Raw genomic sequence first — 13,586 nt, 5'->3', positions numbered from 1 at the left:
AGAGGCCGCGATAGTGAGAGCCCCGCGCACCGCGATGAAGAGTGGCCCCCGCTCGCCACAACTAGAGAGAGCCCTCACACAGAAACTAAGATCCAGCACAGCCATAAATAAATAAATAAAAAATAAAAATAAAGGAATTCCTTTAAAAAAAAAATAAAATAAAATAAAGTGTCTCTTTTGAGCATATAGTTGAATCTTTTTTTTTCCCATCTATTCTGCCAATCCTTGTCTTTTAATTGGAAAATTTAATCCATTTACATCTAAAGTAATTACTGATAAGGAAAACCTTCTTTCTGCCATTTTGTTATTAGTTTTCTGTGTCATATATTATTTTTGTTCCTCAGTTTCTCCATTACTCCCTTCTTTTGTGTTTAATTGATTTTTTTGCAGTATACAGTTTTGATTCCTTTTTTATTTCATTTTCTGTATATTTTAGTTATTTTCTTAGTGGTTACCCAGAGGATTACAAATGACTTCTTAAACTTGTAATAATCTAGTTTGCATTAATATCAGTTGATTTCAATAGTACACAAAAATTATGCTACCTTCCTTTGTGCTGTTATTGCATACAGATTGCATCTTTATACATTTCGCAGTGATCTACACAGGTTTATAATTATTGCTTTATGCAGTTGTCTTTTAAATCAGATAGGACATACAAACAAAAAATACATTTACACTGTTTCTGTACTTGCCTATGTAATTACCTTTACCAGTGCCCTTTTTCTCCTTATATGGATCCTAGTTACTCTCTAGAAACTCCTTTCACTATAGTCTGAAAGATTCCTTTCAGTATTTCTTATAAGCTAGGTCTTCTAGTGATGAATTCTCCCAGTTTTTGTTTATCTGGGACTGTTTTAATTTCTCTTTCATTTATGAAGCATAGCTTTGCTGGATATGGAATCTTTGTTGACAGATACTTTTCTTGTAGCAATTTGAATATGTCATCCTGTATTCTGCCTTCTGGCCTCTGTAGTTTCTGATGAGAAATCAGCCATTAATCTTACTGAAGATCCTTTGCGTGTGATGGATTTGTTTTCTCTTACTGCTTTTAAGGTTTTCTTTTGACGGTTTGATTATGTGTCTGGGTGTGGATCTCTTTTGAGTTTATCCCACTTGGAGTTCATTGAGCTTTATGGATGTTTACATTGATGTTTTTCATTGAATCGGCAAAGTTTTTGGCCATTGTATTTTCAAATATTCTTCTGCTCCATTATCTCTCTCCTTTTCTTCTGGAACTCCTATTATGTGTATGTGGGTATACTTGATGGAAGAGGCTATGCTGTCTGCCTAGCGAGGGTGGAGGATGGCGTTTTGCAGCCAAGCAGCTTGTTCTCCAACTGACGACACTTGGAGGATGTGGCCTGGACTGCCAAGTCTGCTGCAGGACGTGAGCAGCAGCAGGCCTTCTGTTGTCCAGGGAGTCATGAAGTTAAAGTTCTCTTGGTCAGGCTTTCTCTTGGTATGTCTTGAATGAAGTATTTCTTGCTGGGAGATGATAGACCACTGAACTAATGGACTTTACTTGTTTTCTGTCTGTAGGTTCAGTGTCAACAACACCATTCTTCATCCAGAGATTGTGGAATGGTGAGTATGGCTTGTGGCTCTTTGTTATGCTCAGCCCAGGAAGGTGAGAGACCCTGCTGTTCCCGCCCACACCATCTCAGAGAGCCCCTCAGACAAGCTGGTCCCTAGAACTCTTGTCTCAGCCTCTTCTGTTTTGTATTTTTTGTTTGTCAGTTGGTCTGTTTTTTCCAAAAGGACACACGTCACTCGAATGTCAATTAAATTTCTCTTTTTCTTTAGGGGTTTTTAAAAGAAAACTTACCATAAATGAGCCAAACGTATATAGCTCAGTTAAAGTAGCTAGTGAAAAAGAATAAAAATAAACATCATACATGATCCTAATACCAGAAAGGTAAACATGTTTTCCTCATGTCATGCATGTGTCTTGACTAGTTGGCATCCTTTTTACGTGTCTTATGTTGCCTGCTCTCTTTTTTTGCTGGTACTGATAGCCCTACCTGCAGTGTGTTTTCTGCTGGGTCACAGCAGGGCAAGGTGCCTCCAGTTGGGCATCGCCTCTGTGGGCCCTTGAAGAGGCTGGAGACAAGAAAGGTTGGTGGCTTTGTGTGGCCAGCCTAGAGCCGCACACTGTGGAAATGGCCCCTGAGGTTGGTTAGAGAGACGGGCAGGGGCCGGGTGGGCCGTGGTGTCTGCCTGGACTTTGTCTTGAGAGAAATGGGAACCAGGGGAAACCTTCAAGGATTTAGGCAGGAGAATGGTAGGATCAGGTTTTCTTTTTTTTTTAATTTGTTTTTAAAAAATTTTTGGCTGTGTTGGGTCTTCATTGCTGCGCACGGGCTTTCTCTAGTTGCGGAAAGCGGGGGCTGCTCTTCGTTGTGGTGCACGGGCTTCTCATTGTTGTGGAGCACGGGCTCTAGGCGCATGGGCTTCACTAGTTGCGGTATGTGGCTTCAGTAGTCGTGGTGCGTGGGCTTAGTTGTTCCGTGGCATGTGGGATCTTCCAGGGCCAGGGATCGAACCCGTGTCGCCTGCATTGGCAGGCAGATTCTTAACCACTGCTCCACCAGGGAAGCCCAGGTTTGCGTTTTTTAAAGCTGTGGGTCAGGAGTGGGAGCAGGCTGCAGGTTAGGAGGCTGCTGCAGGGTCCAGGTGGCCGTGGAGGGGTAGGTGACAGAGTTGAGAGTAAGGGGCAGTCAAGGGGAACGCTCCTAGGAGGAACCAGCCTTGATGCCTGAGTGAAGGGTGGAGTTGAATGTGACTCTGGGGTTTTGTCCTGAACAGCTGGGTGGTGTGTCACCAAGATGGGGCAGGTGCTTTGGCAGGTGAGGGACTTGTTTGTGGTGTGTTGAGTTTGAGGCAGGTGCCAGTGGGAGAGAGGCTGGTCCAGAGGCGAAGATCTGAGGGCTGTCGACAGGCATCGATACTGACCCTTGCGAGAGCTGGCGGGTGGGCGGGCCAGCAGCTCTGTCGGCAGCCCTGGCCCGGTGCCCATCCTGGCCGCACACTCTGTGAGCATGGGGGCTTGTGTCCTTCCAGCTCACAGCCACCTCTTCTTGTTTTGATGAAGTAACATGCCTGGCCCCTCCGTAGCCCCCAGTTGGCAGAAGAATAAATCCTGGCTACTCAGGGACCGCGTCCACCTATGTCCCAGATGTGGCATCCCTTGTGGCCGCTTACATTCTGAGTACTTTGAAGACCAGGGCTGGGTTGTGCACCCCAGCATCTCCTGAGGGACAAGTCATTAGTTTGTCACTTTGGAACGAGCATGCTTTAATTCTGGTGACATTTCCAAGGCTCTTAGGTAGATTCTGCATTCATAAGATACTTCCCAGTTTTATTAAAGCCAACAGCAGAAAGGACTTATTTGGCATTTGATGGCAGTAGAACTGTTTTAGAAATGTCACGTTGTCCTTACTGCCTCAGGGGTGTGTTTTAGCAGCGTGCGTTCTGGCCTCTGTAGTGACTGCAGTCATTCTTGGTGGGAGCCATGCGAGTTATCTCCCTCCTCCGGTAACTGGAGGAAGGATTCTGGGTGGAATGGCGGGCAGGCCCCTCATTTACAGGAGAGACTGGGTTTCCATGGTATTAAATTATGGCTCATTGATGTATCTTTGGGCCCCTGTCCTGGATGCTTTTTCCAATGCCCCCCTCTCGGCCCGTGGAGAGAAGTTACCTGGGGTAATGGAAAAACTATCCAGTTGGGCATATCCAAATTCTCACCCCAGCCCACCCACCTCAGGAAGTCACTGAACTTCTCTGAGCCTCAGCTTCTTCATCTATAAAATGGGGATGTAGTAATGCCTAACTCACAGCATGGACGTGAAGATTCATGCTGCCTAACAATTACCATAGACCGGGTGGCTTATGAGCAACAGAAATTCATTTCTCACAGTTCTGGAGGCTGGGAGGTCCAAGGCCAAGGTGAGGACCCACTTTCTGGTTCATAGACGGCCGTCTTCTTTCTGTGTCCTCAAATGGCAGAAGGGGTGAGGGAGTTCTCTAGGGTCTCTTTTATAAGGGCACCAAATCCCATTCATGAGGGTTCCACCCTCATAACCTAAGTACCCCCCAAAGATCCTACCTCCGAATACTATCACGCTGGGGATAGGTTTCAACCTATGAATTTGGGGGGAACACAGTGTTCAGTGTATAACACCAAGCCTCAGTTTCCATACCTGCAGAGTGGACGTGGTCTCCCTTGATGGATGGCTCAAGGATTGAGTGAGAGCAAAAGTCAAGTGACAACACATCCTAGTAATCATGCTGTCACCTTGTGAGACTTCCTTTGTGCAAGGTACTATGCTAAGCACTTGACACACGTCACCTTATTTAAAGAGGTATTTTATTTATGTTATAAGGTAAGACTCTGATTATCCCCATGCTACAGGTGAGCAAACTGAGGCACAGGAAAGTGATTTGCCGAAGAAAAAGCCAGGAGCTGAGCCCAGGCCAATGGTTCCAGGCTCTGATGCTGCCCCATGTGGCTCTGAGGAGTACCCTGAGGGGCTGGGGGTGCTGCCTGAGTGTCAGCCTCTCTCTCGGTTCATTCTTGGCCATCTGACCTGCTCAGAGCCCACAGAAAAGATCTTGTGGAGGCCAGGGTGTGGTGGGGTGGAGGGCCTGGGGACGTGCAGCTATGCTTCCCCCAGCACGGCGCCCTGCCACCCACATGTACCCCAGCTCCCAGGTAGCGGCTGAGCTGGGGATTTGGGATGCTTCCCGGAGCCTGTCTGATTAGGAGGCAACAGGCAGCCTCTCCCAGCACAGGGGAAGCTTCACTTCTCATTTATGTTTGGGTGTCACTCATTTCCTTTCTGTGACTGCTTTATTGTTTTCCATTCTCTCAAGCAGTACCTTTTTGATTTCCTGTAAATTCCTCTATAATCATACCCTTCTTCCCCACAAACATGAGATCATAGCTGATCATTTCTTTCCTTGTGCTAGGTATTGCAGTTTGAACGTGGAGGTCAGAAGTTGAAACTTAATAAGAGCAGGCGTCTCTCGCTTCCATAATTTAGGCTGTGGTTCTGCTTTCCTGTTCAGCAGATGATTAAATTGATCTGAAGGTGGGGTAGGAAATAAAAGGAGATACTTCTGTGCTGTCTAATAGCTCGGCGCCGTGGATTTCAGTTAAGCACTTCTGGAAGCGTCACAGAAAAGCAAGCATGTCAGCCATTGCCATGCGCCTTCTCGGGTTTTGAGTGAGGCCGTGTTAACTTGAGTCGGTGTCATGCCAGTGTTAGAGCTGTTAATTACACGGAGCGGAGGTGGCCTGTGTGTATTCATCAGGCAGCGGGGTAAGCTGTCTATTTCTATTCCCCTGCCTATCTGTGCACGGGAGACGGTGAGGGGTGGATGGTTTGGGGCAGACACGCACCAGGATCCTGCATCCTGGGTAATGTGTCCCAAATTAGAAAAGGTATGTAGATGATGACTTAGATTCTTGGTGTGTCTATGAAAAGTATTCCAGTAGGCTTGCTGTCTTTGTCTCCCAGTGAATAGGCATTTAACCCTAAGTCAACGAGAAAGCCAAGTGGAAAGTGGGGACCTGAGAGTAGGGGGGAGAACCTGGCTTACTGTGCACTGGGAGGCTGGACACAGGAGGTGGGAGCATTCAGGCCCTGGTCCCAGCTCTCCCTGCACGTGGCTCGCGACTGCCTGGCCCCGGTCAGGTCTCAGGCACACTCAGCTCACCACGGGCTGAACCACCGTTTTCTTCCTGGCTCTGGTTTCTCTGAGAGGACTTATGGATTGAGCTTCCTGAGGATATGTAATTCCAACCAGCTCTTTCCTTTCTGTCCCTCCTATTGTTCTGGAATTTTACCCTTTGAATCCCTGGGTCACAGGGTAGGGAAGGAATGGCCGTGGGGGTCATGCGGTGTGGAATTCCCACACTCGTCTCCCACAGAAGCCCCTGCACATTCATCTGCGGGAGAGATGGAATTCCTGTCCCTTCAAATGGGTTTTGTGCAACGCTGTGGCACTTTGATGCTTAGAGACCGATTTTGGAAATACTTCATCCTGTCTTGCTACTATTTTAATCAGTGGAGCATTCAGACCTCACTTAATTGATGTCTTAATCCTGCATTTAATGCCCAGAGGCAGTTTTGTGACCTGTGAATATTTAAGGAAAAAAAAGGTTGCACGACTGAATCTCAGCTTGGTCCAGTTTTTGTCATTTCGGGCCAGTAGCAGGGGACTCTGTGCCTTCACCCCCGCCACCCTGCCTGTGGTGCTGCCTTTCCCCTCGAGCGGCCCCCTTGATGTGGTGACGCTCACAGGCCTGGCCACGAGCTGGGGACCCTGCCTGAGTGCCTTCATCTCCTGCACACGTCAGGCACCTCCTCTTGCTGCCGGAAGAGCCTGAGTTGCCTTCTGCCCAGATGTCTTTTTTTTTTTTTTTTAATTAATTAATTAATTAATTTTTATTTTTGGCTGTTTTGGATCTTTGTTGCTGTGCACGGGCTTTCTCTAGTTGCGGCGAGCGGGAGCTACTCTTCGTTGCAGTGCGCGGGCTTCTCATTGCGGTGGCTTCTCTTGTTGCGGAGCACGGGCTCTAGGCGTGCGGGCTTCAGTAATTGTGGCACGTGGGCTCAGTAGTTGTGGTTCGCGGGCTCTAGAGCACAGGCTCAGTAGTTGTGGCGCACAGGCTTAGCTGCTTCCCGGACCAGGGCTCGAACCCGTGTCCCCTGCATTGGCAGGCGGATTCTTAACCACTGCACCACCAGGGAAGTCCTGCACAGATGTCTTAAGTGGCATCAGTGCTGTCCTGTCCTGAGCCTCGGTCCTCTGATGCTTCCTGGAGGAGGTGACCTTCGTCCTCCCCTGGGGATAGAAGCCTTGCAGATGATATTTCTAACCACTACCTCACATGTCCTTGGGCTGGACAAGGTGGGGGCTGAGTGTGACACTCAAAATCCCTCACTCCAAGGCGGCTGGGCCTACAGAGACTAAACCCCAGCAGAATCCCCCTACCTTGCCTTTTTGTGCTCGGGAGTAAAGGAAATAGCCTCCTCAAATTCAGGGCAGTGAAGTCTTCCTGCAGATGAGGAGAAACTGTGCAGAATGCTGGAAAGTCTTACCGTTTTCTGCCGTGATCTTAAAAACGGTTTCTGGTGCTTGTGTTGCGGCGATAACGGGGCCAGGCGGGGACGCCTGGCGCCAGGGCGAGACTTCAGCCCCAGAGCGCCCTGTGGACAGTTGGATGAGCCGGCACACAGCAGCCTTTACTTTCAGGGCCCTTAAAGCTTGGATTCAACTGGGCCAGGCCAGTGCTCAGCCAGGCCGGCTTCACTGGAGAACTGCCTTTGCCCTGGTTCAGTTTGCTTTTTTTTAACATGACTAAAAAAATAAGTCCTGAGGCAACCAGCTAGAGGCCTGGTTTGTCATCTTCCCCAAAGTGAAATCAGAAAAGAAAGCAGGACTCTGGGCCTCGATGGCGCAACGTGCTTATCATCTCTCATAGGCAGGGAGCATGGTCTGGGCTCCAAGAATCCTCTCTCCTTGGGCTGATGGAGTCTTTTTCCCGGCTCTTTTCAAGACTGAGGGTGCCTACGGGGCAGGGAGGAGGTGAGCGGAGAGCCTGTGAAGTGGGCCTCTGAGGCGGGGGCTGCCTCTTCCTGCCTCTGTGGCTGGGGGTGAGGCAGTGGTGGTGGGAGTTTGGACTGCTGAGGCCCGGGGAGGCTGTCCCCCACGCCCTGTGTTGCCCGGGGCCTGCCCGGCTGTGCGACATCCCACCACGACCTGGTGAACGGCCCAGGGAGGACGGGGTGGAGGAGGCCTCCTTTTCTTTTTGAGATGAACCATTCTCTCTCCTGGTTGGAAGTAAGGTGTTTTCCAGCTTTGGTGCAATGCCCAGGTACTGTTACTAACCTGTAGTTACTGTGTGTCTGCTCTGGGCCAGGCACTGTTCTAGCCCTGGGACCCTGCCCTCCAGGGCTGTGGGCTTTTAGGGGGAGACTTAAATGAAAAGGAAATTACAAGCGTGATAGCTTACTGAGGATTCACATAGACTGCCCAGGGAATAGAGGGAGGGATCTAGCCTGGGAGGGGGCTGGAGGGAGCCCCTCCCCGCTTTCTGAGAAAGGAGCTAGAGGATGAATGTGCAGGAGCCAGTTCCAGGCAGAGGAGTCCCTTTCGGGGGTGGGGGGGGTGAGTGGTGGAGACAGGCAGGGTGTGGCCTAGAGAGCCTCCTGGTCGCTGGATAGAGTTTTAATTTCATCTGGACGACATCTAGAAGCTACTAAAGGTTTTAAGCCAGGGAAAGCCTGGTCAGATTTGCATTGCCCGAAGATCCACGGCTGTGGTCGGGGAGCAGACAGGCCTGGAGGCCAGAAGAGCCAGGAGAGGTTGTCCAGGCTGGAGAGAGTGGGGTCTGGACGGAGCGAAAGGGGAGGCGTGAGAGGTTGTGGAGGTGGAATTGCCGCCCTTGGTCGTCGGTTGGATGTGGGAGTGATGGACGGATGAGAGGGAGGTGCCCAGGTGTCTGCATTAAGCAGTGGGAGGTGGGGAGCTGTGGCTGGAGACGGGAGCCTGCAGAAGGGTGGGAGTCTCTGTCCTGCTGAGCTGGAGGTGCCTGGGGGGGTCCTGCAGGTGGAACGCAGCTGAGAGGCCTGTGCCAGAGCTGGAGGTGCCTGGGGGGGTCCTGCAGGTGGAACGCAGCTGAGAGGCCTGTGCCAGAGCGGGGGGTTTGGGAGCAGGTGCAGCGGCAAGGCCGGGGGGCAGGGAGGGGAGAGGGTTAGTGAGAAGATGGGGAGGAGGTTTGTAAAAGCTGCTCTCCCTCCTCTCCGGAGGCAAGGACTGTCAGGGTTTCCTTTCTGGAAGCGTGGCTGGGTGGTGGGGGGAAAGCTTGGCTGGAGGACGAGGTGAGTGGTCATGGAGCTTCCAGTAAGAGGGGCAGGTGCACAGAGGCGGTTGGGGGCTGGGATCTGAGCCCATGTGTGCGTGTTGGGGGGCTGAGCGTCACTGACAAGAGGGCACCCCTTCCCTTGTAGGTGGGGAGAGAGGGGAGGATGGGGGTGGGGAGGGCTTGGGAGTTTGGAGAAGAGGTGAGAGTACGCCCACCTGCTGGCTTCTGTGTTCTCCAGGAAGTAGGGGATGAGTTCATTCATGTGACAAGGAGCCCTGGGAGGGCCCCGAGGTGGAGGAAGTTGAGAGGAGCCTGGACACTCACCCTGTGGCTCCCGGCAGAGCTGGGTGTGTGGAGGCAGGTGGCAGCTGGCTGTGCCGTCCGCCCAGCTGAGTGCTTTCCCCCTCAGCCCTCGTGTCCTGCACACACAGGCCTGGGCTTTGGTTCATCCCTTGCGGGCGTTCGGCCGAGCCTGTGTGGATCGAAGGGCACAAGTCCTAGGGGGTCTAAAGTGTTGGCCGGAGTGGTGGCTAGAGGGCTGGACCAGGGCTCTAGGCTGAAGAGAGAGGCAGGGGGTCAGAGGCGGTTGTAGCCTGGGCCTGGTTCCCACCTGTGTTGTCACTCTGGTCGTCACCGCATCGGAGAATAGAGAGACCCGCTCCCAGCTCACAGATCCTCGGGCTGGGGCCGAGTAGGGCAGGAACGAAGCATCAGGGGCCGCTAGGTTATCTGTGAGTGGATTTGGACCACACCCTCCGGGGCACAGGAACCAGCTTTCTGTTCCCCCGGGTAGAGCTGCTCCCAGCGCCCCGAGGTGGAGCCGGAGAGCAAGCTTAGGCTTCAGGGTCTGCCTCTGAACAAAGGAGGCAGGTTCATCTGGAGGAAGTCTCAGTGGGTTGGGGGTTTGTCTCTCCTACATCCCCTGGAAGGTTTTACAGTCTCAGGAAGGTGTCCCTGTGCTGTACGATGCCTTCCTCCCCTCCCAGCGACAAATGGCTGGCTGTCCTACATGGGTGTCGTGGAGACAGCACAGGTTGGTCGGTAGCTGCCTCTGGTGGAGGTGGGAGCGCCTTCCCTGTCATCCTCAGCCGCCTCGGCGGTGGGCAGTGGCTGGACGAGGGGTGCGCTGTGGACGGAGGGGCAGGCGCTAATCTGCCATCATGACTCTCCGCTTTGCTGATCTTGAGGGGGCTTGAGCGGGTTCCCTCTGTGAGAGGGAGAGGTGGCTCTCTGGGAGCTTTGGTGAAGGCAGGTCACTTTCATAAAGGGAGCATGAGGGACGCACTGAGGACTCCATGCGCTTAAGGGCTGGGCCCACTGCCACTTAAATGCCGTGAGCTGGAGGTGCTTATTTGAAATGGGTAGAAGTAGAAAAAGAATATTTATTTAGCTTCTCTACGGGAGGCTTACTTGGGGCTGAGATTGATTGCAAGGACCAGAAACCTAACCAATTTTGGGCAAATGAACATGAGCTTATTGTGAGGACCCCAGTACCCCCCTGGAGTCCAGCTGGCAGGAGGCACAGCTGAGCCTTGAAAGGACGGCAGGGTCTGTTGGTTGCACCGCCCCGTCCCCATTCCCAGCTTGACCCTATCTCACGCAGGGGGCCTGAGTCACATGGTTTTCCAAGGCTGCCTGGACGGGTGGGTGTGGCGGGGGGAAATGGGAGAACTCTTCAGCCATCTGGGCAGAGCCCTGGGAGTCAGCACGCTCAAGATTCAGGTCTAGCAGCCTTGCCATGTAGATTGTATCCCCATTTAATGGATGAGGAAACTGAGTCTCAGTGAGGCACTGTGTGTCTGGCTACAGAATCTGGGCTTCTGCCACCCACAGCGGCTTCCCGATCTTGTAACTGGAAACAGCCTGCACCCCTGAGGCTGGCGTTGGGTCGGGATGGGCCGTGCTTAGTGTAGCTCATCACTCCTGGGGCTTGGTGGCCCATCCTGCCCCCATCCTATGCCCAGGCAGCCCATCTGCAGCCCTGGGCTCCTTCCCAGGCTGTGCAGGGTGTGGAGGTTTCCCTGGAGGGGTCTGCCAGCTCCTGCTGGAAGTCGCTGACTTGCCGCTTCGTTTTTCTCCTTTCTGCAGCCGGGTCTTCAAGACAGACATGGAGCTGGAGGTTTTGCGCTACACCAATAAAATTTCCAGCGAGGCCCACCAGGAGGTAAGCTGGGCGCTGGCTCATTGGACCTGCCGTTCTGGGTGGGCTGGGGAAGCAGCATTGCTCTGTGTGGGGCAAGACGGCGTTGTCGAGGTGGACGGTCTTGGGGGGGCGCTGGCCCCCAGCAGGCAGGAAGTGTCACTGCGGACCCGAGATACGGTGCTGGCTGTTTACTGTTCCCCGGTGGGGACAGGGCAGGGAGGGCCTGTCCTCACCTTAAGGTACCCGCCCTCAGGGAACTTCCCAGCAAGAAGTCCCAACTTCCAGGACAGTAGAGCTTTCCCTCCTCGCGTTCTGGCGGTCCCAGTTCCTTTTAAAGAATCTGTGGTCCTTAACCAAGATTCAAGCACGTTTATTACTAGCATCCATTTTTTGAAAACACCCTCACCTGGTTCTTTCCCAAACCTTCCCACTTTACCTGAGGAGCAGGAGCAAATAAGGAAGTTTATTTTTGGTAATGGGTCCGGGCCATTGGGATAGCCCAGTACCTGCTTACTGACATTTGCAGAGTTGTGTCAGGAGACAGATGGGGGTCATGGGGGGCAACACAATGTCTTCTCCGAGTTCATTTTCTCTGTGTTTTATAAGCAGGGAAACCTCTTAGGATAGTTGTCATAGGCTTCTGAGCATTAAGTATTCACCAAACATGTCTTGGCTAAATCTTCGCTTGCCTCCCAAGGTGTTTATCGACTTCTGAACAGAAGTGCTCCGGAGTGGTTTAAATAAACTGTATGACTTCGGAGCTTTAAAAAAGTTCTAATTTGTCACATTTCTGCACCACTGTGTGCAGGTATCATTCTTTTTTTATTTTTATTTTTTAAAGAAGAGATTCTTTTGAAAAAATGCTATACATTATTTATAAGGCGGTGTTACTTATCTCCTTAATACAAATGTCTTTGCTTAATATCCATCCTCCAGGTAATGAAGGCTGTAAAAGTGGGAATGAAAGAATATGAGATGGAAAGGTAAGCTGCTGTGTTTCTCTGGGTAAAGATTAAAATGTAAAAAACAGTAATTTACGTTCGCTGAGCAAGTAACAGATGAGGCGCGGCAGCCTGGCGCACAGATTGAGTGGGAATTAGGAGTAGGGCTTCGGCGTCGTGGGCAAAGAGGATTTTTCTTCCGACTGTGGCCGCCTCCCTGGCTCTTGGCAGAGTGTTTGATGGTAATGGTCTTTGATTACTTTTCAGGGTGGTTTAGTGCCCCATCATTCCACTCTTGGACTTTGTTGCTGCAATTTGCAGGAAACTACCAAATAACTGCTATTGTGACTCTGAAAGCCGCTAGTAAAACAGCTTGCCATTTTTATGTGTAAACACTGCCATTATGTCTGCTGTGCTTGGACGACTGGGTTGCGGGTTGGTTAAGTGGCTCATAAAGCGTTCTGGAGAGCTCCATCATCCTGCAGCTCCAGTTAGGCTGCAGGGAGCCTGTTGCCACCCGGGGCCTTCCCAGGGCTGCCCTGCTGTGCTGGGTGTGGCCTGGCCAGCTCCTCAGCCCCGTGCCAGGACCCAGGGGTCAGTCAGCGTGCTGCGGCCCACAGTGTGAAGGAGCCCTGGGGTCAGACCCAAACTGCCCCGGTGGCTCCCCTCCCACCCACCTCCTGGGGCAGGAAGCCCCCATTCCTGAGTCTCTCACAAGTGACTGCACCGCGTGGGAGCCCCCATGGGGAGAAGACACTGAAGCTGCCTTTTTCTCCCCCTGTGACATAATAGGAAATGCGTATTTGGTCTCTGCCCCCAGTTCCTGGCACGGAGCTTGTAAAGCCTTTGAAATGCCCTGATAGAGAGGAGCATCTGTTGTTCTTTATAATAAGCCCCTTTCCACCGCACCTGAGTTTATGCTAATGAGGGACTCTCCTGAGTTTATGCTAATGAGGGACTGTCGGAGGCCCCGACCTCCTGGGAGAAGAGAGGGACTAGATATTGAGATTGAGTTCTGACCAGTGATTTAATCAATCCTGTATCTAAGGAGGTAATGGCACTTCCATAAGCCCTAAACCAAAGGGTTTGGAAAGCGTCTAGGTTGGTGAACACCTAGAGGAGGTGCTGGGAGGCTGGCATCCCTGGCGAGGGTTTGGAAGCTCCATGCCCCTCCCCCACGCCTTGCCCTGTGCCTCTCTTCCACTTGGCTCTTCCTGAGTTGTATTCTTCCTGATGAAGTGATAATAGTAAGTAAAGCGCTCTCCTGAGTTCTGGGAGCCATTCTAGCAAATTATGAAACCCAAGGCTAGGTTTTGTGGGAACCCCTGATTTAAGGCCGATGGGTCAGAGGTAAAGGAGGCCTGGACTTGTGATTGGTGCCTGAAGAGGGGGCAGTTTCGTGGGACTGAGCCCTTAACCTGTGGGGTCTGCACTAACTCTGGCAGTTAGTTAGTGTCAGAAGGTGTCCACAGAGAGGTGGAGAATTGCTTAGTGTGGAAAACCTACATATTTGCTATCAGAAGTGTTGTGAGTACGAAAAAGCGTCTTACCTTAGACCCTCCACCCTGGGCTGCCCTCTCCTGCCTGGCCTTGTAAGAGCTTGGTGCTGCTGCCCCTTCCCCACCTC

The 13,586-nt window shown here is 51.7% G+C and overlaps 1 protein-coding gene across 2 annotated transcripts in view; it reads left to right on the top strand.

Moving 5' to 3' along the window:
* Positions 1–13,586, top strand: part of PEPD (peptidase D) — a 114,221-nt gene that overhangs the window by 33,663 nt on the left and 66,972 nt on the right. For both annotated transcript variants that reach the window (XM_082366532.1, XM_082366533.1), the window contains exons 7-9: positions 1,543–1,587; positions 10,964–11,039; positions 11,955–12,001. In XM_082366532.1, coding sequence (XP_082222658.1) covers positions 1,543–1,587; positions 10,964–11,039; positions 11,955–12,001 — 168 coding nt within the window. The remainder of the gene's footprint in view (positions 1–1,542; positions 1,588–10,963; positions 11,040–11,954; positions 12,002–13,586) is intronic.

This window comes from Balaenoptera borealis (assembly GCF_965194805.1).
Source record: "Balaenoptera borealis genome assembly, chromosome: 19".
In the NCBI taxonomy this organism is placed as follows: domain Eukaryota; kingdom Metazoa; phylum Chordata; class Mammalia; order Artiodactyla; family Balaenopteridae; genus Balaenoptera; species Balaenoptera borealis.
This window is presented reverse-complemented; position numbering and strand designations above follow the sequence as displayed.